This window comes from Platalea leucorodia (assembly GCF_965183815.1).
Source record: "Platalea leucorodia genome assembly, chromosome: 9".
NCBI lineage: Eukaryota > Metazoa > Chordata > Aves > Pelecaniformes > Threskiornithidae > Platalea > Platalea leucorodia.
Window position 1 is genome coordinate 48,083,048 of NC_138831.1, and position 21,403 is coordinate 48,104,450.

General features: G+C 48.4%; 1 protein-coding gene across 1 annotated transcript in view; it reads left to right on the forward strand.

Moving 5' to 3' along the window:
* The first annotated feature begins 10,013 nt into the window (after nt 1-10,013).
* Nucleotides 10,014-21,403, forward strand: part of ALDH1A3 (aldehyde dehydrogenase 1 family member A3) — a 34,766-nt gene continuing 23,376 nt past the window's right edge. Inside the window, exons 1-3 of the mRNA XM_082321326.1 lie at nt 10,014-10,132; nt 13,725-13,829; nt 19,875-20,015. Of these exons, the coding sequence (XP_082177452.1) occupies nt 10,034-10,132; nt 13,725-13,829; nt 19,875-20,015 (345 nt within the window). The 5' untranslated portion in view covers nt 10,014-10,033. The remainder of the gene's footprint in view (nt 10,133-13,724; nt 13,830-19,874; nt 20,016-21,403) is intronic.

Below are 21,403 nucleotides of genomic sequence, written 5' to 3' on the forward strand. Positions count from 1 at the left end.
GAAATTGTATCTGCAAGCTATGAGTTATTTAGCATGTCCAGGCCTACAGGCCTTTCTCTGCGTATTGATTTTCCACTCGAGTCACAGGCCGGATAGCCCACGTCACCAAAAAAAAAAAGAAAATACGTCATTCTTCCTTTCCTGATGATCCAGATAAAATACTGACTCCTACAAGGGAGTCATACGTTGGGGGATTTCAGCAATGTCTCATTGCAGGGTGCACAGCTCTGCAAAGTATTCGTTCTGGTGTAGTTCTGCCAAATACCGAGAGTAAATTGCATAATGTGAGAAGGGGCAGACCGCAGCTGAAGCTTCATCATCTGCAGCGGCAGCGCAGCGTTAACGTCAAGAGTTCTTCCATACACGATGGCATCGCTTCCATTTTCTTTGGACGGTAGCAGCGAAAGAACAAACACTTCAAAAGGTTCAAACGTGACCTTTGAGTGCCAGCGCTGAGTCCCTGGGAGGTTCCGATAAGCTGACAAAATAACATCCTGCAAAAGCTCTACCTGGGACAAACCGTGATTTCTGTGTGCATTTTCAGGCAGTTTGTAGCATACGGGCCGCTTTAAACCTTGGTCTCTGTCCAGACCCCAGTACCAGCTCTCCCACGACTTTATGTTTGCATCTCTTTCTAGTATTCCTCCCTTTCTTCCTCACGAAGGGTAAATTTCCAGGTTTGTTCCTTTTAACTTTGTTCGTGGTAGCACTCTTGACAGAAGGACTGAGTGTCTATTTAGTGTCTTTGCAAGGAAAAGGGAGAAACTTCTCGGTTACATAAAAGTTTGTATCAAAATTCAAGAATCCGGATTAATTATAGGAGACTTGCCTTGTATCATTCAGTTTGTTTGAATAGCTTTAAAGATTAAGCAGATCCAAGGCCTAACAGAACCAGAGCCAGTAAGACAATAGCTGAGATTTTCCTTTGAAACAAAATATACAGGTGGTTTCTGTGAGTTTCTGTGTCTATCTGCCTGGCTTTTTTATTTTTATGTCGTATCCAATATCACAGAACCTGGCAGTAGAAATCATATAGCAATTTGTGAAAGCTTGTTGCTGTTCTAGATATCATATAGTCTGTTCCACACCAGCAAAGACAAAACCAATGCCTTTACTCCTCGAGTTTTCATTCAAAGGATAATGATCTCTGGTAACAAAATATTTGGCAGTAGCATTATTTAAAATGCACAGAGGAAATGTTTGTCCCTAATTCAAGGGGCTATGGTCACACAGTCTCTATTCACTTCGTATTTACCAACGAATGCCAAAGGCTAATCTGCAAAAAGCCCAGGAACAGAGTTAAGTTTATCACACTCCGTCCTTAACCCATCCCATTGTAAGGGAGAAAAAAAGTAATTACTGAATTTCTTTGCGGCCAGAGAACTTATAAACTCCGTGTTATACCCAGCAGGCTGCGATGGCTCCTTCGGTAACTATCTAATTAAGCGGTTGGGGTGGTTTGTTTTTTTTTTTTTTTTCCTTTCCCCGCATAGTTTTGTGTTTTAAAATCCCTTTGCATTAAACTACTTCTCGAGTTTTCCAAATTTCTCACAGGCACAGAAGAGGAAAGTAAGGAAAAAAAGCAGAGGGGAGATTTCGGTCGTGGGAACGGGAGTCAGAGACGGGGATTTGTGAAGGCGAAAGGCAAATCCTCCCCGAAATCTCCATCTAAAACACGGAAAACCGCAGCCACGACCTGCCTGGGACCGGTGGCTAGCTAGAGAGGGAGACATAAAGCCAGCCCGCGGGTGGCCCTGCTCGGCGATGTCGCGATGGTGCCCAGGGCGAACCTGCCCCGGGGACGTGGGAGAGGAGCCGAGCATCCACCCCGCTCCGCTCCTCTCCTTTGGGAGAGATGCTCGGCTTCGGCGAGGACCGCGGGGAGGTGAGAAAACCGCGGATCTCCGGCCCAGAAACCGGCGGAGCCGGTGCCCGGGGAAAGCCACCGGCTGCGGGGAATCGCCTCGCTGCGAGCCGTGGGGACGCGCCGGCACCGCCGCTCCCTCCGGCCGCCCGGGGGGACCCCCGCCGCCCGGCCGAGCTTAAACCCGCCGAGATTAACCGGGGGTTTTAAATCTGGCCACGTCGAGGAGCCGGGGCTGGGCTGGAAGGGGCTGAGCCCCGGGAAGGCCGGGGTCAGCCCCGCGTCCCGGCTCGGCGCCGGCGGCCGAGCGCAGCCGCCGCGGCCCGGGGGATGCGGGTCTCTGCCCGCCGGGCCGGAGCCGGGCCGGGGCGGCTCCTCCCCTGCGCCCCCGATCTCTCCTGCCCCTTCTCCCTCGTTAGGAAAGTGTTAGAAAGTTGCTGAAGTGCGAAATGAGCCTGCGAAATCTCGTTGTCCTCATTAAACTCTGACAAGGAGGGTGACAAGAAGCAGCGGAGGGGAAACAATGCGGGCAGTGTTGGGGAGAGCCCCGCGCCGGGGGCAGCCTTTGTGCCCGCCAACAAAAGCTCTTGTTTGCATGTGTTAAAGTCCATTAAACCCCGGCAGTCCCAGGTGCAAACGCCAGCCCCGGAGAGGCCGCGCTACCTTCCGCGCCCGCTGAGCGCGGCGGAGGCGGCGGGACCGCGGCTCGGCCCCCGGTGTCGCCGGGGCGGCGACCGGGCAGCGGCCGGGGGCACGGCCCTGGCGGGGTCTGCGGGCCGAGACCCGCTTAATGAGCACCCCGGGCTGGCTCTTCATTAACAGGCGTGCAATGCAAACCTGGGTGGGTTTCGCTCTATTTTTTTTTTTTTTTTGGTTTTACGTGCCCCCAGATTCATCCGTCACCCCCGCCTCGCCGTTAGTGGAAGCGAGGGCTCCGCTGCAGGACGGGACACAATGTCGCCTATTGTGCCGCTCGACCCCTCGCCGGAGGGGACGCGGCTGGGACCCCGCAGGCCGGGGTTGCGGATGTGGACCTGGTGCGAAAGAGGCCGATGGACATGTGCCGTGGTTTGGTTTGTTCCGCTGCGGCTCGTCAAGGTACGTTGGGAGGTTGTGAAGTCAAGAAATCCTTATAGAAAGTACCCCCAAGATTAGGAGGAGAGCAATTTTCCAGCTCCTGGTTCAAACAGCAGAATTCAACCCAAAAGGTGCAAAAGAGAGGGACTGTGCAAAGACTAACCACAAAAAAAGCCTTGCGCAGGTCAAAACCTATAAAAACAACCTCACCACAGCGCTAGTGTTTCATATGACTGGCACGGCGCTTTGTCCAAGAAAAAGTATTTCCAGGTTCTGTTGCAACAAGCCCACATCGCTTTATCCCCAGTGGGTCTGCCTGGGATCTGCCCCACAGCTATTTTAAAATGTGCTGTTAATAACAATTCATTACAGTTGATAGAACTGGGAGACTTGCCTTTTATTTTGCAATTAGACATAAAGGCTCTGATCTGGCAAATGCTATGCATGTGAGTAGCTCTGCTGCAGTCATCTGGGACTGCTCATGTGCTTAACATTAAGCCCGTGTGAGTTTGCAGGATCAAGGCCCGAGACGGCTTCTTCTGTAAGGATATTTATTTACCTGCTCTGTTCTGTACTTTCTAGATTCGTGACTATGCCCTGCAAAACCATTTCTCTGGGAAGACCTGAAGGGGCTGGAGTCGGCCGGGCACAGCTCACACGTAGCATTATGAAGCCAAACGATTCTTTCCGTAAACAAAATTGTTTGCAGGAGCTCGGTTCAGGAAGACGTTGTGGCACTGGGTACGTTGCACTGCAGACTGTTCAGCTGCGCAAGCCTGTGTGTACTGAGGCGTTAATGCAGAATTGTTGGGCATTGGGCCCAGAACAGATGTGATGATGAGTGAGAGCGAAGAGGCAGGGAGGAAGGAGCAGAAGAAGAAAGCACATTTTAGGCTCCTCCATTCCTGACTAGGCAGCCACCGCTTCCAAAACCTGGGCACTGGCCCCAAATGCCTCTTATCAAGAGAAAGTAGGAATCAACATGATCCGGGGAGAAAACAAACATATTTGTTTTTTCATTTGCCAGTCCTGCAAACAAGAGCTGTTTGTAGGCAGATAATCCCCAGGTCTGCATGGCCAGATCAATGCAGGGAGTGGTTCCCACCGGCTGGGTGCTGCCAGACACGCTGAATGGTTTGTAATGAAACGGGTCCTTGAACTTCCTCGCAGCACAGACGCTATCTTAGTAGGTTATCGCACACTTGCTTCTGCTCCTGCTCCCACTCTCCTCATCTTCCAATTCTGGGCCTGGCAGGGAGAAGTGAAGGCAAGAGGAAAGAGAAGTACTTTTAATATAAAAGGCTTCAAAATGTTCAGCTGTTTGTTATTTCCTTGCCACTAACTTTTGCAGTTCACGTTTGGAGCCAGGCAAACTAAAGGGAGGGCCAGTCTTTGTGCACAGTCACAGTTTAATACCTATGGTATGCATGAAGAAAATTAATTTGATTGAGGATTTTGCTTCATGAAGTAATTAGGGTGCAAAGTATAAAAAGGCTCTGTGTTGTCTTGAGCCACCAAAGTCCTGGTTTGCATCACAAGGTCATATTTATGATTGCAAATGCTTACACAAATAGCATCTCACAGTATCTCGCATCGCTTCTCCACCTTTACTGACAGATTTCGTGGAGGTGGAGAGGAATGGGAAAAGAAACTCATCTTCAGCCCCAGAGGAGTTAAAATGGAAGCTTTAACCTATAGGGCACGAGAAGGGCGATACAAATACCGGGAGAGTGCTGCGTTCGTGGGGTAAGGCTGCTTCAAACGCCAAGGTATATCCAATGCCTATAACCCTTCTCCACTAATATCATTCAGCACAGCCCAAGTAAGGTTGGATTAACTTAAAAAAAAAAAACAGGTAATACATATGATTTCCAAAGGATCTTCAGGACAGCCTGGTCTTTTTATTTTTTTTTTAAAAAAAAGGCATCTCGCTGGATTCCAGTCCTTTTGAAATTGCATGTGAGTACTTTGATAAACTGAGTAGAACTTGTCTTGGTATAAAATGGCAAACTTTTTCATTAATTTTGTGTCATTTGCAATGTCTTTCACAGCTCAAGGCAGCAGTTCAGTTATCACCATTTCTCCTACTTGTTTTATACGGCAGCTGATCAGGTTTGGCTTCAATGAGCTCAGCAAAAACCTGTGTAAAAGCCAAACTTTTAAGCAGCAGTAATTACCATTAGATAGCTACATAACTTTTTAGACAGGTAAATAAGCAAATAGGTGCGTTTGTTACTAAATACCTTCTTCCAATGGGTATCTAAGGGATGGTTTCTCCATCTTTGTATTCTCTGTGTCTGGAATAAAGAAGCCAGCCCAGTAAGAGGGGACCAGGTTGAGGGAGCTCACTAGACCCTATTTGTTTCTGGGGTCCAGAATGGATCTTGGGATTTTGCAGCCAGAAAATATTTGGAAAAAACAAAGCAAACCAAAACCCGCTGGCAAAGCATATGTCTCGCTCCCTTCAAATGGCCAGCCCATATCAATTAAACAGTCCGCTACTGCTACCAGGGAGCCTGTAAAATGCCAATCATATCGTAGTTCAAAACAATCCATCCTGCTGCTAACACGTATCATGGTCAATTTGATCGAGAGTGATGAAATTTATGATTTTTAAGTTTGTTTAGAAAAATGAATACAAACCCCTAGAAAACTACACACAGAAACCAAAGTTACGGGAATAGTAAGTTTACAAAATCTGGCACAGAAAAATAAGAAAGTTCACAGGTTAAAGTCACTGGGGAGCAATGCCCAGTCGGCTGCGTTCTGCCTTATCGGGGTGTTGCGGTGGGACACCTTCAGACCCGGCTTGTCGCGCAATTACTGCCGTAGCTGAGCTCCGTGGGAGCTGAGCTCCGAACGCCTGTCATCTAAAGCACTCTGACTGGAGGTGACTCACACCGGGAATCCAAAATCATGAAGACCCTTTTTTTTTTAATTCATCGCTGCCTGCCTTCTTTCCTCACTGATAATACAGCATCCTCTCAAAATCACTGGAAATGCTGCGTGCGAAACACCCAGACACTGCTGTCATGAGCACCATGGAAAAACTGTACGGAAATGAATAATTTTGTGCCCAAAGCACAGTTTGAACGAGCAGTAAAAAGCCCCATTGCTGCACATTAAACAAGAGGAGAATAAATCATGAGGGGAGCTGCTCTCTCGGGAGCGGCAACTATTGCCAGTGCGGAGTGAGGGGGATGCCTGTAGGAAAAGGGCATGGATCACTCAATTACAGCTCATCAGGATGCGCACAAACAGGCAAATTCTGATCACTCCTAGCTGTTGAGTGTACAGCCTCAGTCGCCTTTTTAGAGTATATTGTTTCACACACGTCTTTGTGTGTGTATGTGCTTTGGGGTATATGTAAAATAAGCAGAATAAGCTTTGGCTCTGTGCCATGTTGACTACTCTACACGGCTACGGGACTGCTGGTCAGCTTGAAGCATAGGCTGAGGTCTAGATGAAAAATATCATTGAAATATCAACTGATCAACGTGTATAGCAGCTCTCAGTGGCTACGGCACTGCTGCCTGGGCGAGGTGCAAACCATGGTCCTGTAGGTGAGTATCTGCCCCCCTGCCAAATCTGTCTTCATCCATGGGGCCGGATGCCAAAGTTGTCTAGAACCGTCGTGCTCTCCGGTGATCCGGAGATGTCTTCACTGATCCTCTGGATACAACGCCCCTGCTCTCCCGGTGTGGAGCCGAGACAGGAGACAGGTACACAGGAACAGAGAGTATTTGGAGGAGGAGTTACCACCAGCAATAGTCCCTTCATTATGGTTAAATGAGGTGGGGAAGTCTGAGAAATTAATTCCTGCAGAGACCCTTGGCATCCATTGCAGATAGGGAGACAGCTACATCGCAGCATGAACACGTCCTGTGACTGCGCTTGGCACAGACAGACTGGCACAGAAAAGTGTGGTCAGGTCGCATTCATGGTGGCAGATTTAAGAGTGCGTATGTCTGACCCCACAGAGGAAAGGCAATCTTTGTGCGGGCTGGCGGAGAAGAGCTGGTGTACTCCCAGTCTAGGAACCTTCTGGGAGATACGGCTCTGCAGAGAAGCCCAGCACCAGGGAATCCACAGCTATGGCAGCCAGCACAGCAGGTTAGGGGCACGTAGTGCAGACATCTCTGCAAACACTGCTGCAACAGTGGGACGTAACAGGGTGACTCAATAGTAATGTGACCTTTCATTAACAGACGCTTTTCCTCTTGTGCCTGTTACTGACACATTTATCCACTGTTACAAACTTAGGTAAACCCCATTTTTTCAGTGCTTCTATCTGAATGGTGGCATGGCCCCCCTGGAGCACGGGAATGAATACAAAACGTTTCTTGCTTGTTCTGATCGGGGCTCTGCTGTTGCTTTTAGGGCATCTCCCGCTGAGCTCACCATTCAGCAGTCTGGAGGAGCGAGTGTTTCCACCTCTGTGGATCTGCTATAAGCACCAGCGAGAGAGGACGCATCTCCTGAGGCTGGTGGAGTTGTTCCTGGTTATGGTAGGACTGAGTTTGCCTAACACGGGACCAGTCAGCGTCCACAAACCTCTTTGGCGACCGAACGTTTTGTTACCCTTCTTGTGATGTTACTAGGGGAAATATTGCGTACAGCTACGTATATTGGTTAAAGTTTATTATTTCAGCTCATTCATATGTCACTGACTCACAATTCATTCCTTTTGTACAGCCTTTTAAAAGTCTTACACATCCCCAAGCCCTGCATGTGGAACTTTTGCCTTAGATATATCTCATACTGCACCAACATTAACTCAGAGGTAGTAATGCCCAAAATCATTTTACTTAGGAACATCTTGTAAAAAATCTTTCTCATGAGAGATAAGAGATAAGGTCATTCCACATGAGACAACCCACTGGAATGACTCTTTAGACACTGCTTGTCCTGGAACTTCTTATTCATCGTTCTCCTCATCCAGATATTTTGTCTTCTGATCACAAGAGCACTTTCCACTTCAGCTGAGCGTTTCTGTGGGCAAAATACAGACAAAAATGGATAAATTCTATCGATATTGTGTCACCTCTGTAACGATTTCCTCCTCACTCCCTGATATTCGAACTAGCAAATTATTGCCTGTCGTGTTGTGATACATTATGGTAAAATCAGAAATGGCAAATTATCAGAGAGGCACAAAAATGTTCTGTTGCCAGACCATGCCGCTGGCCCTATAATAGATCAGTGGCCGTGTCTTTTTCAGAGAGAACTGACCAAAATGCCTTCCACCTCAGACTTTACCTTGTGCATCCTAACAGTCACCTCATAGTTTCGCTGACGACACCTAAGTACAGCTTGGATCCAAACTCCTCTTTATTGGGACCGGGATTATGTGGGGATTTGGTTAAGAGAAGCTTCTAGCTTTGATGCTTTTGTAGCTTTTGCGGGAAATAGCAACTGGACAGTTAAAAATGGACAGGTTAGAAATGAACGTTTCTGCTGTTGTAATGTATCCCTTTATTTTCTGAGAATGCTCATTTGATTCTGCCGTTGCATACAAGGATATTCCCACAAATTATTTATAACTGAAGCACCTTACCATCGGAAGAGAAAATCTCATCTTGCAACTGCTAGGCAGGATGAGTCCTTTAGTATTGACAGTGCAATAGAAATCAGTTCAGTGATTTGTCTCGTAAAGATATGTAGGTTGTGTGTGTGTGGGGGGGAAATCTTCCTTTGTGTTATTGGCAGCTCTCACGAACCAAGCACCATCAAATAGGTTTTCACCTGGGCTGAGGACCTCCAAGAATATCCTGCAAGCTGCAGGAAGCGGGGTTTGATTCATCGGTGGTACTTTCCCTTCTGAATCAGCACTAACTCTTATGCTGCTATGATATCACAGGCTACCCGCCTTTGGAAGCGCTGAGTATTTTTAAGCATTCTAACGGCAAAGTGCTGACTATTGCTGGGGATTACAGATTCTGTGAAACATTTTCTAAGATAACTTCTGGCATCTTGCCACTTGTTATATGGAAAATATGTTGTATTATCTTCCATGTGTGCGTGGGTGTAAGGGTGCTTCTCGTGTCCTGGCCCCCAGCCTGCAGAGACTTACACAAATTTTATTCAGAATGAAGTTAAGCAATACATAATGAACTTGTTCAGGCGCAGAGCCTAGATCTGTCACTTTAGACATGTTCCATATCCTTTAGGACTTCCTGAAAGACAGCATCTTTCTTGATGTTTGGGGTACGCTGCTACGAACACCGTGCTGGAGGTTGGCTCTGTGGGACACAAGTGTATCGGTTATCATTGTAGGAAGTTTCAGCTGATGGACCTGGTCCTGCCCCGGTAGGCTGAAGTCCTTTGACTGGGGTAGTCGAACTGGGGTGGTCAAACTGGTCCCAGATTCACCTACGCACATAGGATGTGGAGGAGCTGCTGTCAGCCACGTGTCAGACGTTTGATGTAATGCTTCTTCCTTCTCTTCTCGATCCCCTGGAAAGCTCTGGCGAGGCACCGAGCGAGGGATGGGGTGTAGCAGGCCGGGGGAGGGAAGCCGGGGCACCAGGGAGAGCAGAGGCAGGCCCCTGCAGCTGGAGGCAGGGGCTGTAACACGACGAGCAAGGGGAGAGCCTTCCCGACAGCCCGCTTCCCCACGCCCTGGCCGGGGAGAGCGGCCGTACCCCCGTGCAGTCCCCTTTTGACCGACCCCCGGGCAGGTGCCGGCGGACGCAGGGGCGGAAGGCCCACGTCCCCCCGGGCCCACCCTGCTGCCACCCTTTGGGAGAGGCCCGGCCGCCGAAGCCCGCCCCGCCGCGACAAGCCCCCCGCCCTCGCCGCCCTGGCCCGGGAAGGGGCGCTGCCCGAGGGGGCGGAGGGCTCCGCGGGGGAGCCCGGGGGCGGCCCGCGGGCACCCCCCGACCCCGGGCCGGCGGCGGGGCCTCGGCGGGGCGGCGCCGCCCCTTACCTGAGGGCCGCGGCCGCGCGAGGGGGCGGGGCGAGGGCGGGGGCGGGGCGCCAGGCGGGGCGGTGGCCAATGGGGGCGGGCGGCGGCCCCCGGCGCGCGCCGCTCTTAAGGCGGCCCGGCGGGCTGTCAGCGGCAGAGGGCGGCGCGGGCTCGACGGCGCGGCCATGGCCGCCCTCAACGGCGCGGTGGAGAACGGGCAGCCTGACAGGAAGGTGCCGCCGCTGCCGCGGCCCCTGCGGAGCCTGGAGGTGAAGTACACCAAGGTGAGCTGGCGAGGGGAGGCGGGCTTCGCCGCGGCGTCGCCGGTGCTTGGCGGAGTCAGGCTGGCCGTGAAGTGTTATTTTCTTAATATACAATTTTCTCCCTCACCGTCGTTTTTCTTAATTTTTCTTATTCCTCCTGCTGCCCTAAACAGTAGGGTTATGGGGGTGTAAGGGTGGTTGAGCGGCTGGAGCAAGCAGACAACTGTGTCATTTCTAGGTGAGCTGTAGTTGCTCCAAACCCTAAAGCCCAAGAAACCAACTTTTTTTTTAGCAAAAAAAAAAATAAAATAAAATATTTGTGTTGCTGCCGCAGGTGCCCACAGGCACCTTTCCCCAGCCGCGTGGCAGGCCGCGGCCCCGATCAGCAGCAGGCCTGCCGTGCGAGGGCTGCGGTGCCACGCTGGCCTGTCCCCTCCCGGTCACCCTGACGGCCATCTTCCCAGGCGCCCGGTGCAGGGCTCACCAACCCGGCCAGTAAATGCTTTTAGCATCATGTTAGTGCTCAGCGAAATCGGATTTGGATGGGGTGAGGCCAGGCAGAGGTGAGAAGGGGTTTATCCGTGAGGAAGCTGCTTGCCGGGGTTGGGTTCAGCCGTCCTTGACCCGGTGTGAAGCTCCCCTGGGGTGGGATGGGGCCCTGCTGGGAGGGGGTTCAGTGCCAGGGGGTGGTTTTGGGTCCTGGTGAATGCAGGGAGCATGGAGGAGGGCCAGCGTCCTGCAGGACTGAGCCTTGTGCAAGGGCTCTGGGGCCACCCCGCAGCTCCCGAAGAGAAGTGGTGTTCATGCATGTCTTGTTGGTGGCTTGCCGTCCCAACAGAGCTCCTCCATGGCCTCCCTGCAGGACAAGGAGTCAGGCAGCAAGCCCACACAAACCCATATCTCTCCGTTATCCATCAATCTTCCCTTTAAATGACCTTTAAACGGTCCCTCCTGACCTTTTGGATTTAACCGAAGGCTCCTGAGCTCGATAACTCTGTCCCTCAGAGGTGAGGCTGGCGTTGGTGTGGAGCTGAGCACCGCTGCAGAAATCCCTGCTCCCTAACGCAGCTGTAGCTCTGCGGTAGCCGAGTCGCTTTTTGTTCCACAACAGCCTGACCCGCTGTCTTGCGCAGTGGGGAAAATATCCCAGCTGGTTATGCTGCTAGGCAGCCTTGACTGCCATAATTTGAACTTTGTGGCTGGACTAAAAGAGCTGGAGGGGCTGAATGAGCATATTAATTACTGTTACATTTCTGTATTAAGTATTTAAAAAAAAGAAGAACTTGAAGTTCATTCTCTTGCAGTGAGAAGCAGTGAACAGCGATAGCTTATCCAGTGAGGCGTTGATTTGAATTACGCATCCAAACTACTGAAACAGATTAGCAATTAGTGGTAATCACTGGACTAGATTAATTTTTAACATCCCAAATTTATCTACTTTTTGTTTGTAAGATAAACCTGTCATTTAGCAGCAAATTGGATCTGCAGCTGCTGATTGCAGAATGGCGTAATGCTGCACAAACAGCTCTTTCCTGCGTCCAAAATGGACACGGCCATTAGAGTTCTTAAACATCCAAATGTTCTGGTTTTTGTTATTTTTATTGTTGTGAACACTTTTAAATACTCCTTTGGGATCTGATCCTGTAGCCATGCATGTTTTAAAACACGCGTTCTTTATTCTCCAGAGTTTTGCCGGAGACTCTGTGCACTAAAGGTATCAAGGTAGTCTCTTAAAAGTGGAAACCAATGTTAATTAAAATGTGACTTTGACATTTGATCTGATGCTCCCGGTGCATCTGAGAAAATAATGAGCCACAGTCAGTTTTCATAAAACTGCGAGGGGTTTTCTGCAAGCTCTGGGTTTTACCAGATGTTTACAGCTGACGGCACACTTTGCTTAGCAGAGATTTTTATTTTCGGTTCTACCAGTTACGGGGCTGGGGGAGAGGAAAAATTTTCAACAAAGATCTTACTTATAGCGGAACTTAATGCTTGTCATGAATGTGTGATGGAAGCGATCTGTCCACAATCCGGTGTCCCAGATCCTGGGTATGAAGCATGAACAGCTCATACGCTGTTCTGTTTGATTTCAAGTCCTGGCACCAAAGACCCGGGCTATGTGGTCTGATTCCCAGAATGATGCCAGCATATATGTTACATTTAAAACAGCCTGATCCTGTCACTCTCGCGTTTTACTATTTCTTACAGGAACATCGCTTTCCCATCCCAACCCTTTCACATAGAATTAATGTTGAATGCGGAGGAAAAACAGTATCCTTCCCCAATCCTTAGTTTGTGAGCATATCCCTGATGCTGTAATTTTACAGTTCCTGTCATATCTCCCACATTTATAATATGACTTTCTTCATTAGTTAAACGAAGGAAACCTGAAGTTAAAATGTGTAAATGTTAAAATGCAGCACTTGGATAATAGAGGTAGTTTGGGAGCATTAGTGTCGACTTAGTTAATATTTCTAACATTGTATCTTTTCTTGTGACTTCACTTGACAAGTTTTTTGCCAAAATTTTCTTTTTTCTGCCTGTCTGAAGCAGGTGGGTCCAAAAGTGCAGCTTCTACGTCAGTTACATATCAGATGCTTTTTGCAGAAATAGTCAGGAGAAACTCCTTTCAGGAAAAAAGCTGCCCAAGGAAAGAAAACTATGACCCAAAGCAGTGGGAATTCCGAATGTAAGGGATGCAACATTAATCTCCTGGTGGTGTGTAGAGACTCATAAATAAGATTGCAAATGTGGATGACTTCCAAGTAAAAGTACTAGCTTACAGCCGCTAACAGGCTACTAATAAAGATTACTTCATCTAATCTTACTTAAAGTATATTTATAAAATATAACACTGCCAAGTTAGATCACAGTGTGGATAAGATGCATGTTGAATCAATTAATTGTATATAGGTATTCATGTTCTGTTTACAGTGAGTAACAACACTCTAGTATTTAATGCATTTGCAGTTACGCAACACTGGGACTGTTTGTTCTTGCTCTGGAAATGCAATATTTTGAAACACTTAAATCTTGTCACAGACGACTCCAGCTGATGTGGGAGGCTTGATCTAGCCTGTGACAAGGCATGGTGGGGTAGAACTGAGCCAGTACTTGCCCTCCTCCAGCCAGTGCTGGGGGGGCAAGTCATGGAAGTAGTCCAGGGCAGGACACAAACAACCAAGTAATATTGTACGCTGACATTTCATTTGTACCATGTAACAAGGGGCTCCTTTTGCCTGAACCATACGAGTTTCTCTTGGTGTCTGCTTGCTGTTCCCATGGAGATGTATTTCAAAAACTGTCTGTTTCTCATTGCCAAATTATGGTGTTATACTGTGTGGGCCCCATCCTCTGTCTTCCTCTTGCTCAAAACTAACTGGGTGCACGAAGGCTTTTTCGCCTGTTCTCTGGCTCAGGTTTAGTTTGGGTAAATGCTGTCTGTATCACAAACTGTCTCCCTGGGAGAGAGACTGAACATGCTTGACTCTGCCATCAGTGGAAGTTGAAGAGCCTTGGGACCTTTGAGGAGTACTTGTGGGTTTTTTTGCATTGTCTACATTGGGTTTTTTTCTTTCTTCTCCCCATCCCACTCCCCTTGCTCTCTCTTCAGATATTTATTAACAATGAATGGCATGAGTCTACAAGTGGAAAGAAGTTCCCCACCTACAACCCATCAACGCTGGAGAAAATTTGTGACATTGAGGAAGGAGACAAGGTAAGTGTTGTTGGAAAGGCAGTGCAAAAGACAGTTTCCAAGGGACTTCCTTTTGTAGGGAAGCATGCAGAGAAAAAGCTGGCTTTTAACGACAGCATACATCTGGCCAGACTGTGAGCCGGAGGTCTGGGATGCTAGATGTGCTGCTCAGGAATTACACGGGGTGGGTGGGATCAATCCTGTCCAACTCGGCAGAGTCAGTTTCCCTGGTAGGAACTGAATGCTGAACGCTGTCAGAGGAATGAGATTCAGCATCGTTCTTGTGTTATAGACTGGAAGGAAGCAGCCAGCCTGAGGAAACAGCAACGATGGTGTATGCACATCCGTGACAGAAGCTGGGCCTCATGTTGGGAGTGGTTTATACACAAGCTGCATGGCAGCCTGTTGGAGACACTGAACTGAAACTCGCCCTTTTTTAAACACAATCAACAAATAACCTGACTGCTTGGGGGAATTTAAGCTCAGTCATGCAAACACTGCCCACTTTCTGCTAGGAATGTGGTGCTGCTTTTCCAACTGGTATCATGGGTTCTGGCCTCCTGCACAAATGTGGCAACTCTCAGTTAAAACCAAACCAGTCTCTCTCAAGAACTTTAGTTGTCCCTGGCCCTGGTGTGCTGTAGAGTAGCCTGGGACATAACTGCTTGGGTTTGGTAACAGTCTGAGGTAAGGAACAATCAAATGTGACACTTTTTGTCCAAAACAGTTCATCATGTATGGGCCAACTGACCTGACCTATGGGAAAGAGCTGGCCCAAGAGCTGGCTTTTTGCAGTATGTCATGGGAAGGTGATTCACAGCTTCTCTGCTGTACCAGGGCTTTGGCTGCTCACTGCTGGTAGCAGTAAGTGACGGGCAGTGTGGGCATTTCTGCCTGTACTGTGGTGTCTTCTTCTTGGTATATAAGCTTGTCCGAACTTGTGAGGCCCAGTCCTGATTTCCAGCCAGGTAGCTGCCTTGGGGATCCTTTCCTGGTAGGAATGACACTAGTTGAGCAGGGGCAATGTGTTTTCTGGTGTTATACTGTGTAGAGTAGAGACCTTGACCCTTCTGGAGATGGGAGCAAACTTGCTTGGCAATACAAGTCTCCAGCCGGCATGCAAATAGTGTGTAAGGTAGCCGTTCTTTTTGGATGGCACTAAAGCAGCCTCTGTTGAAACCTGTTGCCATGGGGGATCTGTGCATCCATGGGGCAATTACAGATTGAGGCAGAACCAAACATTATGAGTAATTCCTTTATACTAACTGGGTAGGACACAACTGTGTTTAATTGCAGTGGCATGTAAACAGCAGAGTTGAAGCTAACTCTGATGCAACTGTATTTTGCTAGGCAGAAACCATGACGTTGCTATTGTTCCCTGAGCTAAGTGTCTCCTCAAGCAGTTACAGAGCATTACATGAGTATTTCAAGCTTGCTTCTTAATGGCTTGGTTAAAGAAAATTGTTACACAGATCTAAAAGGCCAGCTTGCAGCTTACCTCCTTGAGACTTGTCCCTGCCTGAATTCAAGGATAGCTTTCAGCTTCTAGCTTGCAGGAGAGTCACTGTAAACCTTTCCTTAGGGCCAGTCAGTGGAGCCCTCTGCCCGTGGATACTCAGCATAGGTGTCTGATTCCTCAGTGCATAGAATAATTGCAGGCAAGAATGTAAGTTAGCGGCACGTTGGGTGCCAAAAGCCTCTTCCGTCCCTTTACATCACAGAGATTTTTTTTTTTAATTTTTATTTTTTGCTGTAAGTAGGTTTTTGAGAGGGACTGGGTGGGATTAGACCTGGATCTGGATTAGTTAGAAGGCAGAGTCAGGGGTGAGAAGCATCCCAAACTAGCTGTTTGGTTACTGGTGACACTTGACCATGTCCCACTGTCCTCTGGGCAAACTGAGTCCCCTGAGATTTCCTTTGCCCTGCTTGAACATCCCCTCCTAGGCCTGTAACTCCATTCTGTTGGAGTTGCTGCAGAAAGCGGTGATTTGCGTTTGGTGGTGCTTGCCAGCGTCTTGTCCCCACATGCCGCCACACTTGGTTGTGCTGGTCAGTACCACCGCAGGGGTGGCAGCTCCTGGTACTGGCTCTGGCTTCAGCTGTGCTCTGCCAGGGTTGGCTCTGCCTTCACAGCAGGCTGGGAGCAGGAGTCTGCTTCCCTAGCCCTGAACAGAAACCTGTCCCTCCCTGGCCGTGCAGAGTGTGTTTTGCTTAGCCTGCACGGGAGAGGTGGGAATTTGGCAGCTGATATCTCAGTGATGACAATTTAGTCTGGTGCTGAAACTTGGCCAATGCTTTATGAGGCTAGGAGCAAAGGTTTTGTTGTTTGTTCTTTAGTTACAGAATTTAGGATAGAATTGCCCTTGATAGGATAGTTGCGGGGGTAAAGGGAAGTCTTGTGTTGAAAAAGAAGCACTGAAAATAAAATGGCAAGTGTTTCCACTGGATGCTTGGAGGCTTCTTGCTTCCCAAATAGTGGCTTAGGGTCCAAGTGTTTGCCAAGTCGATAATGGAGAAGGAATAACTTTCTTCATTAGACTTCTGCTCTCAGTGAACAGAGCCCCAGAACTTCCACCCTGCCTTGGTGTTACCATGTGAAGGCAAAAATACCTGTGCCATTGTCATTTCTTTGGTGCTGCCAGTAACACTTGAAGACAGGTTTTTTTCTTCTAGCAGCTTGGGCTAACATCCATGAAGGGCAGGGGGAAAGGTGCTCCTGCCTCAAAGGAGGGCCCAGCTCAGGTGGCTGCCACAGCACGTGGGCAGCAGGTCCACAGCTGTGACCGTCGAGCAGACTCGACACTGTGGAGCAGCTGTCGTGATCATTGCTAAGCAGTTCACTCTCCATGTGGATCTTTGAAGAGCTGTAAGAAGGTTTTGTTCACAGGCATCCACCCCCACCTCAGATTGCAGCAACAGGCTGAGGTAAGAGACAGCAGGAATATTATTCCCTGCATCAGACTTGCAGTGCCTTTGATAATGGTTTTGGACACTTCGGGCTGTTAAGATGCTGTTTGTAGCTGTTTCGAACTTTGGTTCAAACGTTACAGCAATGCAATGTGTAGACTGTTTGCAGAGGACTTGCAGGGGAGCAGGTCAGCTCTGAACCTCTTCTAACTGAGAAACTGTGGCATGCTCGTGCCCTGTGTCAGAAAAGTGACGTTCCAAAGATGTGCGCAGTGGAGGCTTTTCGAAGAAGCTAGTAATTGAATTGAAGAAAGATGGTTGCCACTGGGTGTGCTTCATCCCTGGCATGTCTCCTTACTGGCCAAACAGCAGCAGTGTTCTGCACGCTGAGCCTGAAGGCTTTTTGCAGGTGTTTTCCCTGCTCGCAGAGCCAGTGGGGTGATGGTCTCCGCTGTTCTCTGCAGCCTGCTGCTGAGGCAGGAGGGAGGAAGAAGGGGCAGGATAGAAATGGAGCAGCTATGAGCAGGACTTGATGTAGAGGAGGAAGGCGGAGGAGGTAGCTTAGAACAAAGAACGGTGTGAGTTTGTTCAGGGAAAAATGGTATGCAGTTGTGTAACTGGGGGTTGTATCATAATGCAAACATCCAGGGTGGGTATGAAGGTTTGCAGGCATTTCCCAGTGCTGCAATGCTTGACTTTGCAATTTTAATATTCTGTTAGCAGAGCGTTTTGTGTAATACTCAGTAAATCTGTATAGATCAGAACTGGGCACCAGGATGCATGACCTCTTCTCCTTGTGGTTTTGTATACCACAGTGTGTCCCTGGCACCTTGACAGTTACGAGTCTCTTTGTCACGCATTGTGCCTACCTATTGCAACATGCCTGCAATGAGCATGCCATTCAGAGTCCCCTAATGCCTAGTCATAACAGGATGGATTAAGAATGGCATTTCAGCCTTCCTGAAGAATTTCCTTGTTTTTGCTGGTCTCTCAGGCCTATTGAGGCTGTGCAGGCTCACAAGATCTCACTTGGTGGCGCTACCCCTGAGGGTGTTTTGGGAAAGCCTTTTTGCTTGCGTGATAGTGACCGCAGTCTCCAACCTGCTATGTATACCCAGCATGTCTGAGAAAAGAGACAAGAATGAAGACAACTAGTATTTGCAGGAGCTGCAGCAGGGCTCAGGTGCTCCCATGTTTAGAGGATGGGGAAGATCTGGGCATGCACTGAAGTCCTCTGCCCACACAGCCGTCTCATCCCCGTTCCTGTCAGTGCCAGGGTGGTGGGAAGTCCCTCAGTACCAAGGGCATGCTGCGTTGCGGCCTGTGCCACTGCAGACCCAAAGCTCTGCACATCAGTGTTCCCAGCCTGGTCACAGAAGCTAATTAATTCCTGCTAAGGGAAGACTTGTTTAAACCTGACACACTTCTTGTGTTTCTTTGTCTGCTTTGTCACATAAAATATTGCTGCCTTTCAGCTTGAGTCTTCATTCCAGCAGGCAGGATGGGGAGTACATAAGCATGCAGCGACTGGTGGTGCCTTCTGGCTTTTGTGATGTGCCAGTTTGAATCCAGATCAACTCAACTGAAGCAAACCATTCTGAAGGCCCCTTCTGCCTGTGGGTGATGGGTCCCAGGCAGGACATGCCTGCCCGCACACAGCGGCTGCTTGCCACCTCTGCCTCGCCAGCACCCTTGCTTCACCAGAACCATTCTTAACCCCTTCTAACAGCACAGCTTTCCTCTAATAGTTTCCCCATCAGTGCCCTTCTGAAAGGGTGGGGTTCTTTTCCTGGCAGTATGGGTCAGACTGTTTTAAAGCTGTGTAATCTTCTTGTAAAGAAAAGGAGCCAAACTTAGTGTAAGGTGCCATTTCAGTGGGTGATGACTTGCTGTTTTCTCCATGAACTTTTGCTGTAAGAAGGCAACATGTCTCCCCATAACATTTTTCTTGGTTGAGCACTACACACTTCCCCATGAGGGGAGAATGGCCAGACCATGTTGGATCGGTGCAAAGGCTTACTTTGTAATTGTCTCCAGACAAGACTTGAGATAAGACATAAATGAGAGCAACTGGTGAAGTGCTATGAAGAACGATCAAGGCCTGAAACCCTCCCTCCTTTCCCACCCCCTTGAGCCACATATTGCAGTGAGGTGCAAGTTCTCCATCAGCTAAAGTGAGGCATGGGCTGTGCCAGACATTACGTAGAGCAGGATTCTCGCCAAAGCCAGGGCGAAGTATGCTTTATGTATGCTTGGGGTACAGTCTTGGCCTCGTGGATGTTGATGGCAGTGTTCCCATTGACTTTATTGGGTCGGGAGGTTGCCCTTGGCTTCACTTTTTTTAATCAATGTATGTGGGGAGAAGGGAGGAGTCCAGGGCATACTGTGGCCAGAGCAAATGCATTAAGCTTCTCTGGGGGTGCCGGTGTGGGAAGAGAGGGAATTTGCTGCCCACCTGAGTAGTAACTTGGGTAAACAGAGTTAGATTTGGTCCAGAGCATGGTAAAGCAGTTGGGAGACGAAGGGAGAGTGGCACTAAGTCTGTGTAGGTGAAATGCCTTTGTCAACAAAACCCTTCCCATCTGGTAGAAATGTTCTGGAAGTGTGATCTAGGATCTAAGGGAGCTTTTTTAGCGTGCTAGCTGTTACTGGCGTGGGTTCCAGCGGGACTGAATGGTGTGATCTGAGCTGTGGTTGTTCCCCTGGATAAAACTGTGTTCTCTCTCATGAGGGACTTTCCTTCCCAAACTTGTTCAGAGGAGGATGATTCATGCAGGCCAATGGCCTGTCATGCTTAGGGAAGCTGTAATGGGACCAGAATTGGGATCTTGTTTCTCCATCCTCCCCCAGTGTCACTTACATCCTGTATCAGCAGGAACATGATTCTGGATTATTGTATAAACAAACCAGTTGCATAAAATTACCCTTGAAAGACCCTGTTGGTACTCGGACCCCAAGGCTGTTTATCAGCCTAGGCCAAACTCAAAACGTATTGCAGGCTTGGGTCCAAAGCCAGGAGTAAAATGGAAGTGTTTTTGTCAGACAACTTGGTTTTAGCTACCACAGCATCATCTAGGAAGCAGCCCGATGGGGCTTCTGTGCTGTTGTCCAGCTCCTTCCTTGTAACCTAAGATTTTCTCGTGTATGTGGCTGCTCTAGCCTGATGTGGATAATGCGGTGGAAGCAGCGAAGGCAGCATTCCAGAGGGGGGCTCCGTGGAGACAGATGGATGCCCTAAGCAGAGGACGACTCCTGCACAAGCTGGCTGATCTTCTCGAGCGAGACAGAGTCATCCTGGCAGTAAGTACTGTGATCGGTGGTAAACCAGCAACTGTTGGCTGATAACTCAGCTCCATCCCTCTGATGTTGCTGCATCCATCTCTACCTAATGTTTTTCATTTCTCTCCCTTTATGAAGCACAGAAGAGTCCATGCAGGAGTCGTGCCTTATCTTCTTCTTTCTGCAGGATGATTTTAAGGGTCTTAGAAGAAGGCTGTTAGTTCTTCTATATAGTTGACTTCTCCAAAACTTTAGCTAGTTATTGAAGTGATTACAGGTATTAATACTTAAATTTTCAAAGCAATAAACATTCTTTCTTAGTTTTAACAGTCATCAATGTTCATAGCTGTCTCCCAGCTCTTATCTTAAAAAAAGCAAACAAAAAACCCCCAAACAAACAACAAACAAATCCAAACCAAACAACAACAACAAAAAAACAAACAAAAAAAACCCCAAACCACCACAACTGACACAGTCCTTCTTTGTTACAAAAATGCAAGGCCAATTTGACTTCTTTGCAAATTGCTTCCCCTAAAATGGGGGGCTGGAAAGAGAATCTTTCTCTTGCTGGATGTCATCCAAAGTTTAAAATGTGTGTAAGTGGGAACTGTTTCTTTCCCTACTGAATGTACTGGCTCAGGAAAATCTCTTTATAGCCATGAAGCTGTGTTAACTTGGACTTCTGCACTGAAGAACTATTGCTAACGATTCCCCATCCTGTTCTGAAGGAGTCCTTCTGGTGCAGAACAAGGGGAGTAGGGCCCGAGCTAAAATGTGCTGCAGTTGGTGGAAGCCTTTAGACTCTATGGGCCTTGGACATGTTTCCAAATCACACCCACAGATCCTAGCATCTCTCAGCTTAGAGCTGCTGTCAGTTCGTACCTGAGATCTTGAATCTGAGCAGTCACCAGTTCAGTGCTGCACTTTGGCTCTGCTTATCTTCAGGGGAAAGGCATTTATGATATTTAGTGCTGTTACATGTGTAAGTTCCTGAGCTGATGTCCCACTGAGGTCAGCAGGAATTTAACATTCATGGGATGTGCTTAGGAGCCTGTACTTGTATAACTATTTTGAGCTGGGTCTTTTTCCCCAATGCAGTGTCTCTTAACCACATGACAGCTTCCAGTTTCAGCAGGACAAAACCAAAAAATCCAGGTCTGAAGGCAGTTCTGGCCAGCAAATAAAAGGGAAAAATATATGTGTGTGTGTGTGTGTGAATACACCCTGTTCATTTTCTGCTTGCTTTTTGATGTGACTTCAGAGGACTCTCCTTTTTCCATAACCAGGACACTCATTTCAAGCTTTCTGCTGTCCTTCTGATCTGGGAGGGCTTGTTTGGCATTGTTATTTTCACTGCAGAAAACCAGCCGTAGCTGCCTTGGCTGCATGCTAAGTAATGACTTATAAAA